Source organism: Branchiostoma lanceolatum, chromosome 6 (genome assembly GCF_035083965.1).
Source record: "Branchiostoma lanceolatum isolate klBraLanc5 chromosome 6, klBraLanc5.hap2, whole genome shotgun sequence".
NCBI classification, from domain to species: Eukaryota; Metazoa; Chordata; class Leptocardii; order Amphioxiformes; family Branchiostomatidae; genus Branchiostoma; species Branchiostoma lanceolatum.
In genome coordinates, this window is record NC_089727.1 from 7,106,323 (window position 1) to 7,118,769 (window position 12,447).

Consider the following 12,447-nt stretch of genomic DNA (forward strand, 5'->3'; position numbering starts at 1 on the left):
ATCATGTTTCACGAAAAATGCACCTCAAAATTACTTATGGATTTTGACTTCGAAAAAGTTATGGCAATGAGTGGCCTAAAGAGTCACAAAAAACGGCTGTCGCCTGCAGAGACATGCAAAATTTGAAAAGCAGCCGAGAATGTAACAATTCAGTCCAGAGTTTGACCGGTTAACTGGTGAATCCAGCTACTGAGGCCCTCCGACAAATCACGTCAGATCGCTCCCGTCACTGTTCTTGTACGCTGTGCAAGGCGGTTTATGCCTGTCGCTCAAAACGGTAAGCTCCGTTACCGTTTGAAGTAAGACGTTCCTAACATTAAGATATGCCACATATAAGGTGCCAACCTGTCGTTTTTATGACGACTTAAAGCTTTTGTGGCTTTTAAAAGGAACAAAGAAGAACTGTTTGCTATCAGTTGTGGACCACCTCCTCGAACAAATGACAGTACAGCAATGAATGTAATCTCCGTTACCATTGTTTGATGCTCTCTGTGTTGTTAACAAGGCATGGTGTAGGAACGCTGCCCATTTTCTAAATGCCCGTACATACGTCCTTTTAATAATAAAAGATGGAACGCAAAAACGGAAATCCCTTTGAAGGAAAAGCCGAAGTTTTACTGTAGTAAGCTCCGTTACCGGTAACGGAGATTACACCTGTTGCGGAAAATACATAACCTGGCGCAGAACGTTTTGTAGTTGTGCACCAGAAGGCAAAAGCGTTTGAACTAGAATAGAAAAGTATACATTCAACTGAGAGAAACCCCCTGTAGGGTTATCATATTCCAATTTTCTACTCTTTCTTCCAGATTTTGTTTCCAAAGTTGAATTCTTTTTAAACCTCAAGACAATAAGTAATCTATAGCCTTTGATATGTCTGAAGAAGAAAAGAAATCAAAAGTCGATCAATTACAACTTGGCGACTTACGTCTGGTGAACACGCCTTTTGGCGACAGTATGTAATCTCTGTTACCGCTTTTCCGCGATTCCCCCTCCGTTCCAAATGCTTTACTGCTCCTAAGCAGTAATCAGGTAATAGTTCGCAACATTGAATATTTTATAGATGTTGTGAGAGTTAAATTATTCGGATCAACGGAGGATCGAACGTGTTGCAAGAACTATCTGATTCCGTCTCTGTTAGATATCTCAAACAACTCGAAATGCAAAGACAAATCCAGACAATATTAATCCTGAATGAAACAGTTATACAGCAATCGTCAGCACGCCGGCACTAAATTTGACAGACGTTTTACCAGAGATACTGACTCCTCAACTAAAGGGTTTGAAGGCGATGTCACGACATGGAAGCTCCAAAATTGAAGTATCTTATTACTGATGTTCAACATTTTTTCCGCAAAAATATTGGTAAACTCCAAGGACATCTAATCAAAGCTTAGAAATTTTCGGCAACTTCCCGTGATAAATTAGCTGTAATATTTTGGGGATCATAAAATGAGATGTCAGCTAAAAAATGAGGTAGGTTTGCTTGGAAAATGAGCTGATCAATTTTTCGACCCTAAAAAACGCTATTTTGCACATTTCATTGAGAACGAGCGGTAATGAACAATGAGATAGCACAACCTCTGTTGCCTGGCAACTGCATCTTTCAAAATAAATAGCTGTCAAATCCTCTTACCCTTTGCTGTATGTACGATGACACTTGGCTGATATTTTTCCACAAATCCATTCAGCTGTAGATGTGAAAGAGGAATAAGTAGATGATTGTTCAACAACTTGTACAAAGAGTTGGTCATAAACCCACATCAAAGGGGGGATTTGAAAATTCATTGAAGTAGGAAACAAAATATGCACTAGTATATGAATGCCCATACCTTTCTGGATATGTGGCTTTTTTCACAATATCTCTGAATCTGGAAACAAATGACGGATAATCAGACTCAAGTTTTTCCTATATTGGTGACAACTCAGTTGATGCCAGCTTTGCAACCATGTACTTAATCTTAAATTCACTAATTCCAAATACAATCAACACTGGTTACAGCCATGATATATGACAACCACTCGTATTATCTTTTATTTGTATTCAGATACATAGTACAGGTACATAGTACAGATACAAATGCAGATCGAGTATGGTGACCGTGTCAATTCCTACATCGGCGTGAGGAGGGTTGACACGGTGGCCTTCGCGTGGATTTGTTTAAGGTGGATGACAGGTTGCGAATCTGAAACCCACACACTTTTGGCATCTGTCTTCCCCAGCGGCACCACTTCGAGGGAGACGTGCTGGTTCTGGTTGGGATGCTTGCAGCGAGCTGCCGGATGACTCTTACACTCGAGGTCCGCCTTGATAACACCAGCCCGCCTGGCGCTGCTCTCGTCCGCCAGTTGAAGACAGCTGCCGTTGGAGACTTCTCCCTCTAACTGAGGGGGGAATGCGTATAAAGTGCCTTTCCCAAGGGCACAACGTCGGGGCGCAAGTTCGGACATGTCTCTGGGCACAACCCGGGATTCGATCCTGGGTCCCATTGTTTGACAGACGCGCGCTCTACACTTGCGCCACACGACGCCAGCCATGAAGGGAAAATGAATAACTCATAGGGCAGTTTAAGAACCCACAAACAATGAAAATTGTTGTACCTTAAAAAGGTTAATGTTGTCCATCCCAGCAGTAAACAGGAAGTCATTGATGGTCCGTAGATGCACCTCTGTGGAAAAATGTACTCAGTCAGGCTGATGGTAACATTCGCTAATCTTCTGGTCAACATTCGTTAAACAAGTAACAACTACATGTCGACAAAGGGCAGACATCCAGGTAAAACATTACACTGCATACATCCTGTAGTCAGAAGTTTCAGATAGCAATCCACTATCTTTTATATTTTTGCACTGGTTCGGATGTGGAGTAAAAAGGGCCATCTACAAGCTTATTAACAACATTTGTTACGTTAGCCTTGTACATCAGAAATCAACTCCAGAGATGTTTACTTACTTGGAATCCCAGCACTTGGCTCTTCAGGGGACTGCCCTGCTTTTCCTGAAGGGAGAGTCAAAATGATTGTCTTGTAAAGTGTCTAACTAACTACTTTTATGGCGTTCCAGCACCTCCCAGCATAAATCCTGAAGGTTAAACCAGAAATGGGTCAAGCCTGTTTTACCTAGTCCCATATATCAAAGGAACTGTTAAAACTGACATTCAAAAGTCTTCAGAACATAAATCTTGCCACAGAACATAAATCTTGACACGGCAGGAGTGGCCAGGCTAGTGGTCATGAGATTGAGAGGTTATGTGTTTGATTCCTGGCAAGACATTGTGTAGTTGGGAAAGGCACTTTCATTACTCCATCCTGGTGTAAAAATGGTACCTGACTTTAGTTGGGAAGGTAAAAGAAGTGGAAGAAGAGGGTTGGGCTCCACCTTCCAATACTGTGCCCTAGACACAGTGGATAACAACCCGCTGCCCTTACAGCCTCAAAAAAAGCTATGGGACTGTTACCTTTTAACACAGTATAACCCCACAGATAACCTGCCAGATGACTGTTGGCTGATTTCAGCTGTGATTTCACAGAGGCACTGAGTAAGTCTCAAGTGTACTGGTGACATTTCAGACTGCAGTCTTCAGCTGTCTTATGCACCAAGTAGCGTGTGAAGTAGCATGCATTGAGTCCATGCAGTGTTTGTGACCCTGGGTCTGAACCAAGAGGTTGTGAGTTTGAATCCCGACTGTTGTCGCTCACCCGACATGCACGCTACTGGGAAAGGTCACAGTCCTTAGGTCCACTCTTTATTGTACTTGTCGAAAAGAGCTGGGGGAATTTACCCAGTACAATGAACTTTAAATACTGTCCATAACATCAGTCTTGTCTGTCATGACCAGTGGAAAATCAGCTCATCTGTTCCTTTGACTTTAACTGTACATGTTTTGAGATCACTTTGTTCCCTTTCTTCCTGAAATTTCACATGGGTACTAGTGCTGATGTCTCAAGCGTACTGATGACATTTTACATGGCAGTCTTCAGCCTACTCCCATACTTAACCACCATTAACATCAATCGGCTGGGTTACATGAATTGGCCACTTTGAAGTACAGTGGGTTTGAGAGATCCCCAGTGCAGCACCCCCCAAGTATATGTACAGTTTAGATATTCAGGAGTGCATTATACTGGGAGACGTTGGGTTGGAGATCTGTTGGGACATATCTTTTCAGTGTGGCAGAATTATGTACCCTGGTGGAATTATGTTTGTAGATGTTCGACCTTGTTTGGCCTGCTCCTCCAAGAACACCAGTCCATCACCTATGTGTATACACACTCACCTCCCAGACACATGATGAAGTGCTTCAACACGTGCAGGATCTGCTTGATGTATCTGAGGTTCTTAGCTAACAGTCGGGACCTGGAGAAAAGGAAGGAAGGAAGATGATTAATTACCTAAACCCTGCTACTGGTACAATGTTGGTTTATTTGAACGATGTCCATTAACAGAACATAACACTTCACTACTCTTCCTGGAGTCATAAATCATAACATACACATTAAACTAGTAAGCAATAAAAACACATAACAATACATACATAATTTTTATATACATTCTTCAAACTACCACCAATGCTGCAAGGGCATGCAAACAGTCAGAGCTGGGATTCTTTGTAGCAGGGAACTGCCCAGAAGTTTGGAGTATGATAGGTAAAACCACCTATGTCTAAGGCAGTGACTGTGCACAATGGTGCAAGAGGGGGCATGGCTCCCCTCCTGAGGGTGGAAGCTTTAGCATTTTGAATTTTAAAATATGAATTGCAGCCATTTCCTGGGAGTTAAACTTTACATCTTACACAAAATTTCATTGTAAAGAGACGAGAAAAAATATTCAGTACAAAACTCTATTCTCTATTTTGGAACATCAGTATGATGGCAGTGCCAAGAGCAATTGAGGACAGGGAGGACTGGAGGAGGAGGGTGTTGTCCATCCATGACACTCTCACGACAAGATGACATGATGATGATGGATTGCTTGGATTGCAGTATGTTGGGTGCAGGCCATTGCTCCATCCTTCAAGGAGATCCCTATTGTTGTAGCTGTCAAAGTCTGTTGTTTATCAAACTTTATGACTGACATCTCTGAAGGTATCCTTTATTTCTTAATGCTAGAATAGGTTCATTTCACCCCATATTTCTAAAACACAGAGGGGGCACTGTTAAACAAGTATCTAAAATGACATAGCCTGGGTTGTCCTTGCCCCCATGGTAAGGTTTCTCTGCAGATACTGATGGCGTGTTAGGAGTGAAAATATGACACCAAGGAAATCTGACGAACTGGGGAGACGACTAATTACCAAGTCTCCTTGGAGAGTCAAAGGGTGATGATCTTTTGTCTTTAAGAATGCATCAAAACAGCATCTTAATCCATAGCAGATTGGGTCATCTGCATTCTTGGCTTTGTCTTAAGCATCACTTTGAAGAAGGAGAAGATATTTCAGTCATTTTGTCCTGAGGATGTGTCCTTGGGAAGTGTGATGTCTCTTCAGTGGAGGCAAATTGGCAAACCACCAACCCCCTCCATAGGTGAAGCATGCCAAGAACCCTGCTGCTAATCATGTTAAGATGTACTTTGGCATTAAAGCTTCCTCTTGGCGATAGTGATCTGAGAACATGCTGCATTTCATCTTTAGTAGCTGCCTGCCTTGTAGCCATCTCCCTGCAAATACCTTATCTGTTATTGTGTTAATGGGGAATGCTTTGCCAAAGCCCTGTTTGAAAATTAACGATGCTGTTTAAAGATTTTTTTCTTATCTGATACCTTTGTAAGGCATTTGTGGACGAAGGGGCTTAGTGGAAGCCATAGCTTCCATTTCAAATCCATGCAGATGCTTACTACACTGTTTGATACATTTTGTGAAACATATCACCCTTGTTTATTGGTTTCTGGATAGCTCTGAGTAGTGGACTTTAATATCTATTCGTATTAAATTGCACACTATCTTAGAAGCAAAGAGCACTGCAAGGTGATTAACTTTCAGGCGATTAACTTTCAGTCTGCTAACACCAAATTTGTATTGCTTACGGGGTTAGGCAGCAGGGAGAATTAATATTGGGAAAGACTTGGATAGAAATATATATTTGTTAAAGGTTTTTTTTAATCCATTGCAAGATAAGACAATTCTTCAAAACTGTAGATCACAAGAATGTAAATTGAATGGCAAAGTGCAAAACTTTGGATTTTGTGAATGCTGCCTTGTGCCTGGAACAAATTTGTCTCTTCCTTTATTTTTTCTAACTCCAAAGTCCTTGCATTTTGCAATAAGTAAGGATAGGTTGAATGTTTATGTTTGCCATGAATTTGTTTGATTAAATTTCCATGAAGTTGATACATTTTCTTTGACTTTTAAGGAGAGGGACAGTTCCTTTTTTTACATTTTGAAGTTCATAGTTTTGCAATAAGTAAGACCATTAATTTTCATGACATGACAAATTTCCATGAATCTCAATACATTTCTTTGACTTTCCCAGGAGAAAGACTCAAACCACTCTTCTCAGCTGTTGTCACAGAAAAAGGTTAATCACAGTGACTCCCTGTATGCCCCTATGAAGGCCAAGTCAATGGGCAGGTCTCTGCTGTGGGAAAGCCTCAGACAGATAAGGTAACGGTGAGACATCATCCTGTTAAAAGAATCACGAATCACCACCTTCCATCACAAACTAATTACCAGGCTTGTTTAAAGGCCTCACAGTGCAACAACTCCTCTGCAGTATGCCAGGAGTCATCACCCTGTTTCTACCAGAGGCTGTGACTGTGAACAACCAAAAGTTTGACAGATCGCTCCACAGATTTCATACATAATCTATAAATAATTTTTTCACATTTTGTTTGTGTTGTTTAACAAAAAATCATACTGCAACTAGCTTCGAAGTTCCCCTGCCATGCAATATTATATTCAAGACAGTAGATCTTGGGAACCTGGGTGAAGAAAATTTGGTATACATTCCCTCACTTCTGTTTGTTTTTTAGTTCAGGGCTCCAGACTAACTTTTAGGCCTAGGAGCACTGTGCTCCTAACTCAAAAAAGTTAGGAGCACCAGCAAAAATCTAGGGGCACCACTACAAAAAGTTGGAAGAACAAGCAAAAGTCTTGGCTATACCAAATAATACTCCTATTAATCATTGTTATACGTTAACAACCGGGAATAAAGTATTTGAATAGATCATAAAAGATAAAAACCTACATTGATGGTGCAGAACAATTGGCAATTCAATTCATTCAATACCTTCCTACATACTGATACTAGTACGATGGATTTTTAGAAAAATTGGGCATAGGTTCCCCGGCTGGCCCCTATCCGGGGGCCACGGTGCCTCAAGTTCAACAAGTTGAAAAATACACAATGGTATTTTTTACTTGGAACAAGGCAGGTAATGATTCACATAACCTTGAATGATAAATAAATAGATGACTCTAGAACTTATCTATTGGGTTCATGACCAAAACAAATAAAGTCATATTCCATAATTTGAAACTTCACTGCTGGCATCAAGTTCAACATTTTTACAGGCATTTCTTTTCTTTTTACCCTCACCCTCTGTCTACAGATAATCCAAAATACTTTAATATCCTTAAAATTCTTGCTCAAAATAGTATCAAAAATGATCTGTTTGTGCCGACCCAGTCAAATCGGGAACTTCGAAACGCGTAGTTCAAATTTCGCGCGTCAGGACCGCGCGGCGCCGTCATCCAATGACAGGCAGACCGCATGGGGAAAGCTTTGTGATTCGCCGCTGTGCAGTATAGACAGCAGCAGAATGAAAGTACATGCAGCACCATAACAACGGACAGGTAATGAGCTTTGAAATGATACCGGTGACAAAAGGAAAATTTGATATTTTTTTTAATAAAACTCCACTTGAATTGATTCATCAATTTTTGATCGTAAAAATCATCGCTTGAACAGGTATAAATATGACCGCAGGAAACAAGCCTTTCATTCTGCTGCGGTCTATTTTTCATAAACATCATGGCCGCCATTGTCATTGAAAGCAGCGAGCGTCCGGCGAGCGCTCACTTTCATCGACAAAGTTTTGGCGTTTGAAACATTTTACAAATCAAACAAATACACCACAAAGGAGAGAAACTTATATCCTTTATTGCTATGGGTAACTTTGCCACTAGGAACGAATAGTTTTTGTACCGCGGGTGTGGGAACATGATAGAAAATTCACCGACGATATTCGCGGTAGCATTGGATACCTATATTTTCGGCTTACCGCTTAGTTCTGCAGCCATTATCCTGGCGCAGGTCTTAATTTTGGATTGTCGCACCGTGCGACCGTGATTTTAAATCTAGTCGCATTCTCAAGAAACTGGTCGCATACATATTGTGTGCGAGTCGCACTCACGAGCGCTGTAGTTCCAATCAAACACTTAATCCATACATGTAAGATCCAACCAACACAGAAATATTGAGCAACAGGCCTGATCTAGATGTTCCGATTGATAAAATTGTTGGGAAATTTGCCAACGAATTGTTCCAAATCACTTAGGTCGCTTAGAATCTGCTCCAAATTGGTCTGAATTCGTGGAATTCTCCGAGAACAGTTAGGTAGCCTTAAGCCTAACAATGTCGACTTACTTGTATCTCTGTGCGTACTGGGTGAGTTGGGAGTAAGCTCGGGCAATCTGAAACAGATGGGGGGAGATTCAAAGCGATGAACTTTTATCAGACATGATGCACTTATCAATGTTAAGCCTACACATACATCTTTTTGTAACACACCACTATGGAACTACAATCTGTTGCATTCTGCAGAGGGATGCTTCATTGAAAACTAAAATATGGATGAGTGAACAAAGGAAAATGCACAGATGGAAAAATGATATCAGAAAATAATTAAGGATCACTTCACACACATTTCTTCTTCTTATTTCATTCATAGCAAAAAAGTAAACAAAAAAACACACCAAACATTGTACTGAATGGTTGTTTTCATTACAGGAACAACCACTCATAGCAGGATTGTTGGGGCAAAATGATGGCAGTGAGATCCCAAAGACTGCGAAGTAAAATTGCTGCAGCCCTTGAAGTCTGAGTGTACCTGCCCTGTCTAGTCTAGGAAATGTCTCAGTTAGCCGCCAGTGTTCAGCAGAAATGACAGTGACAGATGTGTTGGAAGAAGTTAGAATGCCAACATGTTTCATTTAGCGAGAGGCTATCTAAAAGGACACATGTGCTTAAATAGGATCACAGGGGCTAAGTCCATCCGGTTAATTCAGGTGAGATGATTTGAGCAGTGAATCAATTTGTACAATAAGAACCACATGTAGACATGCTGCATTCCTGAGGGTGTTATTCCTACATGCCATGCTTCAGGCACAGCTGAGGAATAGGATCGTATTGATGTATCTCCGGAGAAACAGCAGAAACAGGATGTTTTTGTCCCGTTACATAACACATAACAGCGTTGATAGCCAATAACATCTGCAGGGTTGTTTTGAACTGTAAATCTTTCACCTTTAGAACACTTGGCTGAGTTTGTGTATTTTTACAGTTTGATATATATTTTCCAGTTTACTGATGTCTCAAGGCAAACAAGAATGCAGGCTCCTAAAACTCCTGTATCAGAAGTTCTGATAATGAATCAAAAGTTTCATGACAATTACATGTAGCTTCTCAAACAGACATTTCAGACAGAGAAACTTCAGTCACACAATTTCAGCTACAATCTTTATACACAAAAGTACAGCAATATTAGATATCAGATCAGCTCATTATCATTCCAATAATGGAGTCAAAAGATGTTATAAGATCATTCTTCCAGCATCAAACAGCAGGAAATAGCTCACCTGAGGAGCCTGCGAGCTCAAAAGGACATTTTTGTCACCAAACTATTTTCCAAAGCTACATAGATTTTCAGGTGAAAAATATTCTGGCGATTTTCAAATTCTGCAACCTTCTGGCCGGGATGGTGATCAGCAAATTCTGCCAAAGGCCATTGCCAATGTGATGCTAGCTTAAGGTTATGGGGGCGGATAATTTTCTTTCTAAAAAAGTGCTAAAAAGTAATATACATCGTGGCACTTGTACTAGTAGTATATATTTCTGACTGTTAAAGGTCCATAAATTTTTCACACTGAATTAGCCGTTTGGCACCCCAATCTCCATTGGTTACACCAGGGGGATGGTTAAGCAGTCCCCTTGCATCCATTGGTCCTGCCCTCACCTGTCCTCCAGTGATATCCACACTGTGGATGCCGGTGATGGTATCCACCAGGTTATGGGCCTCGTCAATGATGACAACGTTCCCCTCCAGTTTGATGCCGGTGACTTCCCTGGTGTGTTTGTGTAGCAGTGTGTTATATGGGAGGGCCACAAGCTGGAAATGGGAAACAGAGACAGACATTTATATCCTGGTCAATATACATGATTTGTACTGACAATCAACCACTAGTGATGAGTGGTTTTGCACAAGATAAGTATTATATTCTAAAAACCTATAGATGCAGGGAACAGAGAGAGACATTTGTACAATGGTCTGTATATACACAATATTTTTTACTGACAATCAACCACTGGTGACAAGTGCTTTTGCACATGATAAATATTTTCATAACCTATAGATGGACGGAACAAAGAAAGGTATTTGTACCATGGTCTATACACAGTTTTTTTTTTACTAATAATTAACCACTAGTGACAAGTGCTTTTGCACACAATAAGTATTCCAACAACCTATGGATGGAGGGAATAGAGAGAGAGAAATTTGTACCATGGTCTATACAATATACAATGTTTTACTGAGTGACACATCTAGCTGCAAGCGTTGTTTGAAGTTATATAGCGAGGATGCCCCCACTGAACTTGGTGGCAAGGAGTTGAAGGACCACTCTACATTCTTGGGATGGGAAGAACGTATTTCAAACATCTCAATCCTGGGTACAACTCCAACACTTGTAGTCATGACTATTTCTTGCTCTTTTCTGAGCTGAAACTGGTATTAGATACTAAGTAGTCAGTGTGTCTACAAGTCTATCAGTCATTTTATACATCATGCATAGTCTGGACATTTTTCTTCTGTCCTCCCATGACTTCCACTGTAGATCAGTTTTCATCAGATCATGTGGATAAAGAAGGGGGAGGGGCTTGTTTACAGGACTGCCCAGCTTGCACCAGGAGGAGTGGGACTGGGGATCAGACCAGCATGAGGCTGAGCTGACAGCCTGAAGGTTGCTGAATATCAACCTAATCCACATGTTCCAGTTATAAATAACTCAGGCTCACAGGTCTGACAATGACCCCTAGTGAACTTAGAAACATAATTCCGGTATGCCAGGTGGTCCCCTGAAGATTTCATATCTTCTTGACACCAGGTTGATTTTGCCAGTGGGCGGGAAATATTTGAAATTATTGCTGCTGTTGTTGCAATATTTCGATACATGATCTTCATGAGTCAGAATTCAGGCCAAGGTACCGAGTTAATCTGGACCAACTGTTACAAATTCATCTGAATGTCTCTGGAAACTACTTTAAAGCACAGCACAGTAGGTTTATACTTTGAACTTACTGGTGAGCACTAGCCATGATGAAAAGTTGGCAGCTGAAAAAAAGGTTTTGTACAAAGCATGGCACTCTGGGGCATACTGGTACTCTTTTTGAAAAAAAATGTTGGCTCTGCAATGTGCTCAAGACGAGACAAACATAATACACGTGTGAGACTGACAGCTTTTAACAGACCCTCTTTAAAGACTGCAGCTTGAGACAGTAGAATGCATTCAGAACGCCAGATTTAAAGCAGAAATCAAAACCCTAACCTTGTGATCCAGATATGGGACTACAAGCTACACGCACAGCAAGGGCTGCCCAACTAGCCTGTGGCTATTACAAAGGGCTAGCCCTGCACTAGTACTCCTACTGTAGTGGCCATGTGTGGCCCAAGGGCTATAGAAACAGAGATGGGTACCTCCTCTATGCACAGAAAGGTGTGGGGAGGATTTTAAGTCACAGACCTGTGCAGCTGGGATGGAGTATCTTGTCCCGTAGTAAGGACAGGCGTCCATTTTCCGTCCCTTGACGACCAGTTGCTCAATGTCCCTGACTTCAGCGAGTACCTCGTCACTGTAAGTAGGGATGTGCTGGTGGAAGGGACAGCCTCCTGCCTGACTCCTCCTCCTTTTCTGCTGTCTGTCAGCATCATCACCCTTCCCTCTGGACTCTGTAAGGGGGACAGTCATGTGTTTTGGTTTCTGATGTACAACTAAACACCTGGGTTGCATGTGACATGTGTATTTGGAAAGTAAAAAGGAAAAAACAAAGTGATCTTGATCACCTGCAGAACTTCCAGATTTAAGAATAGAACTGTCACAGTACTTTACCTTTTAGTGCAGAATTATTGAATGAATTGTAGCTATTGAATTAAGTGTTCAGTTATTGAATGAATTTTAAGAAATACTTTTGTCTCATACCCCAATTCAGCCTCCTTAATATTATGTGGATTTATAAGGAC

General features: G+C 41.1%; 2 protein-coding genes across 4 annotated transcripts in view; one reads left to right on the top strand and one right to left on the bottom strand.

Moving 5' to 3' along the window:
- LOC136436344 (ATP-dependent DNA helicase DDX11-like) overlaps window positions 1–12,447 on the bottom strand; it is a 43,982-nt gene that overhangs the window by 24,354 nt on the left and 7,181 nt on the right. For all 3 annotated transcript variants that reach the window (XM_066430238.1, XM_066430237.1, XM_066430239.1), the window contains exons 10-17: window positions 11,951–12,156; window positions 10,168–10,320; window positions 8,580–8,626; window positions 4,274–4,353; window positions 2,951–2,995; window positions 2,599–2,666; window positions 1,830–1,868; window positions 1,634–1,688 (exon numbers count right to left, since the gene is read on the bottom strand). In XM_066430238.1, coding sequence (XP_066286335.1) covers window positions 1,634–1,688; window positions 1,830–1,868; window positions 2,599–2,666; window positions 2,951–2,995; window positions 4,274–4,353; window positions 8,580–8,626; window positions 10,168–10,320; window positions 11,951–12,156 — 693 coding nt within the window. The remainder of the gene's footprint in view (window positions 1–1,633; window positions 1,689–1,829; window positions 1,869–2,598; window positions 2,667–2,950; window positions 2,996–4,273; window positions 4,354–8,579; window positions 8,627–10,167; window positions 10,321–11,950; window positions 12,157–12,447) is intronic.
- The window catches only part of LOC136436347 (ELMO domain-containing protein 2-like), a 202,805-nt gene that overhangs the window by 8,117 nt on the left and 182,241 nt on the right, over window positions 1–12,447 (top strand). The gene's annotated exons all lie outside the window — the stretch shown is intronic.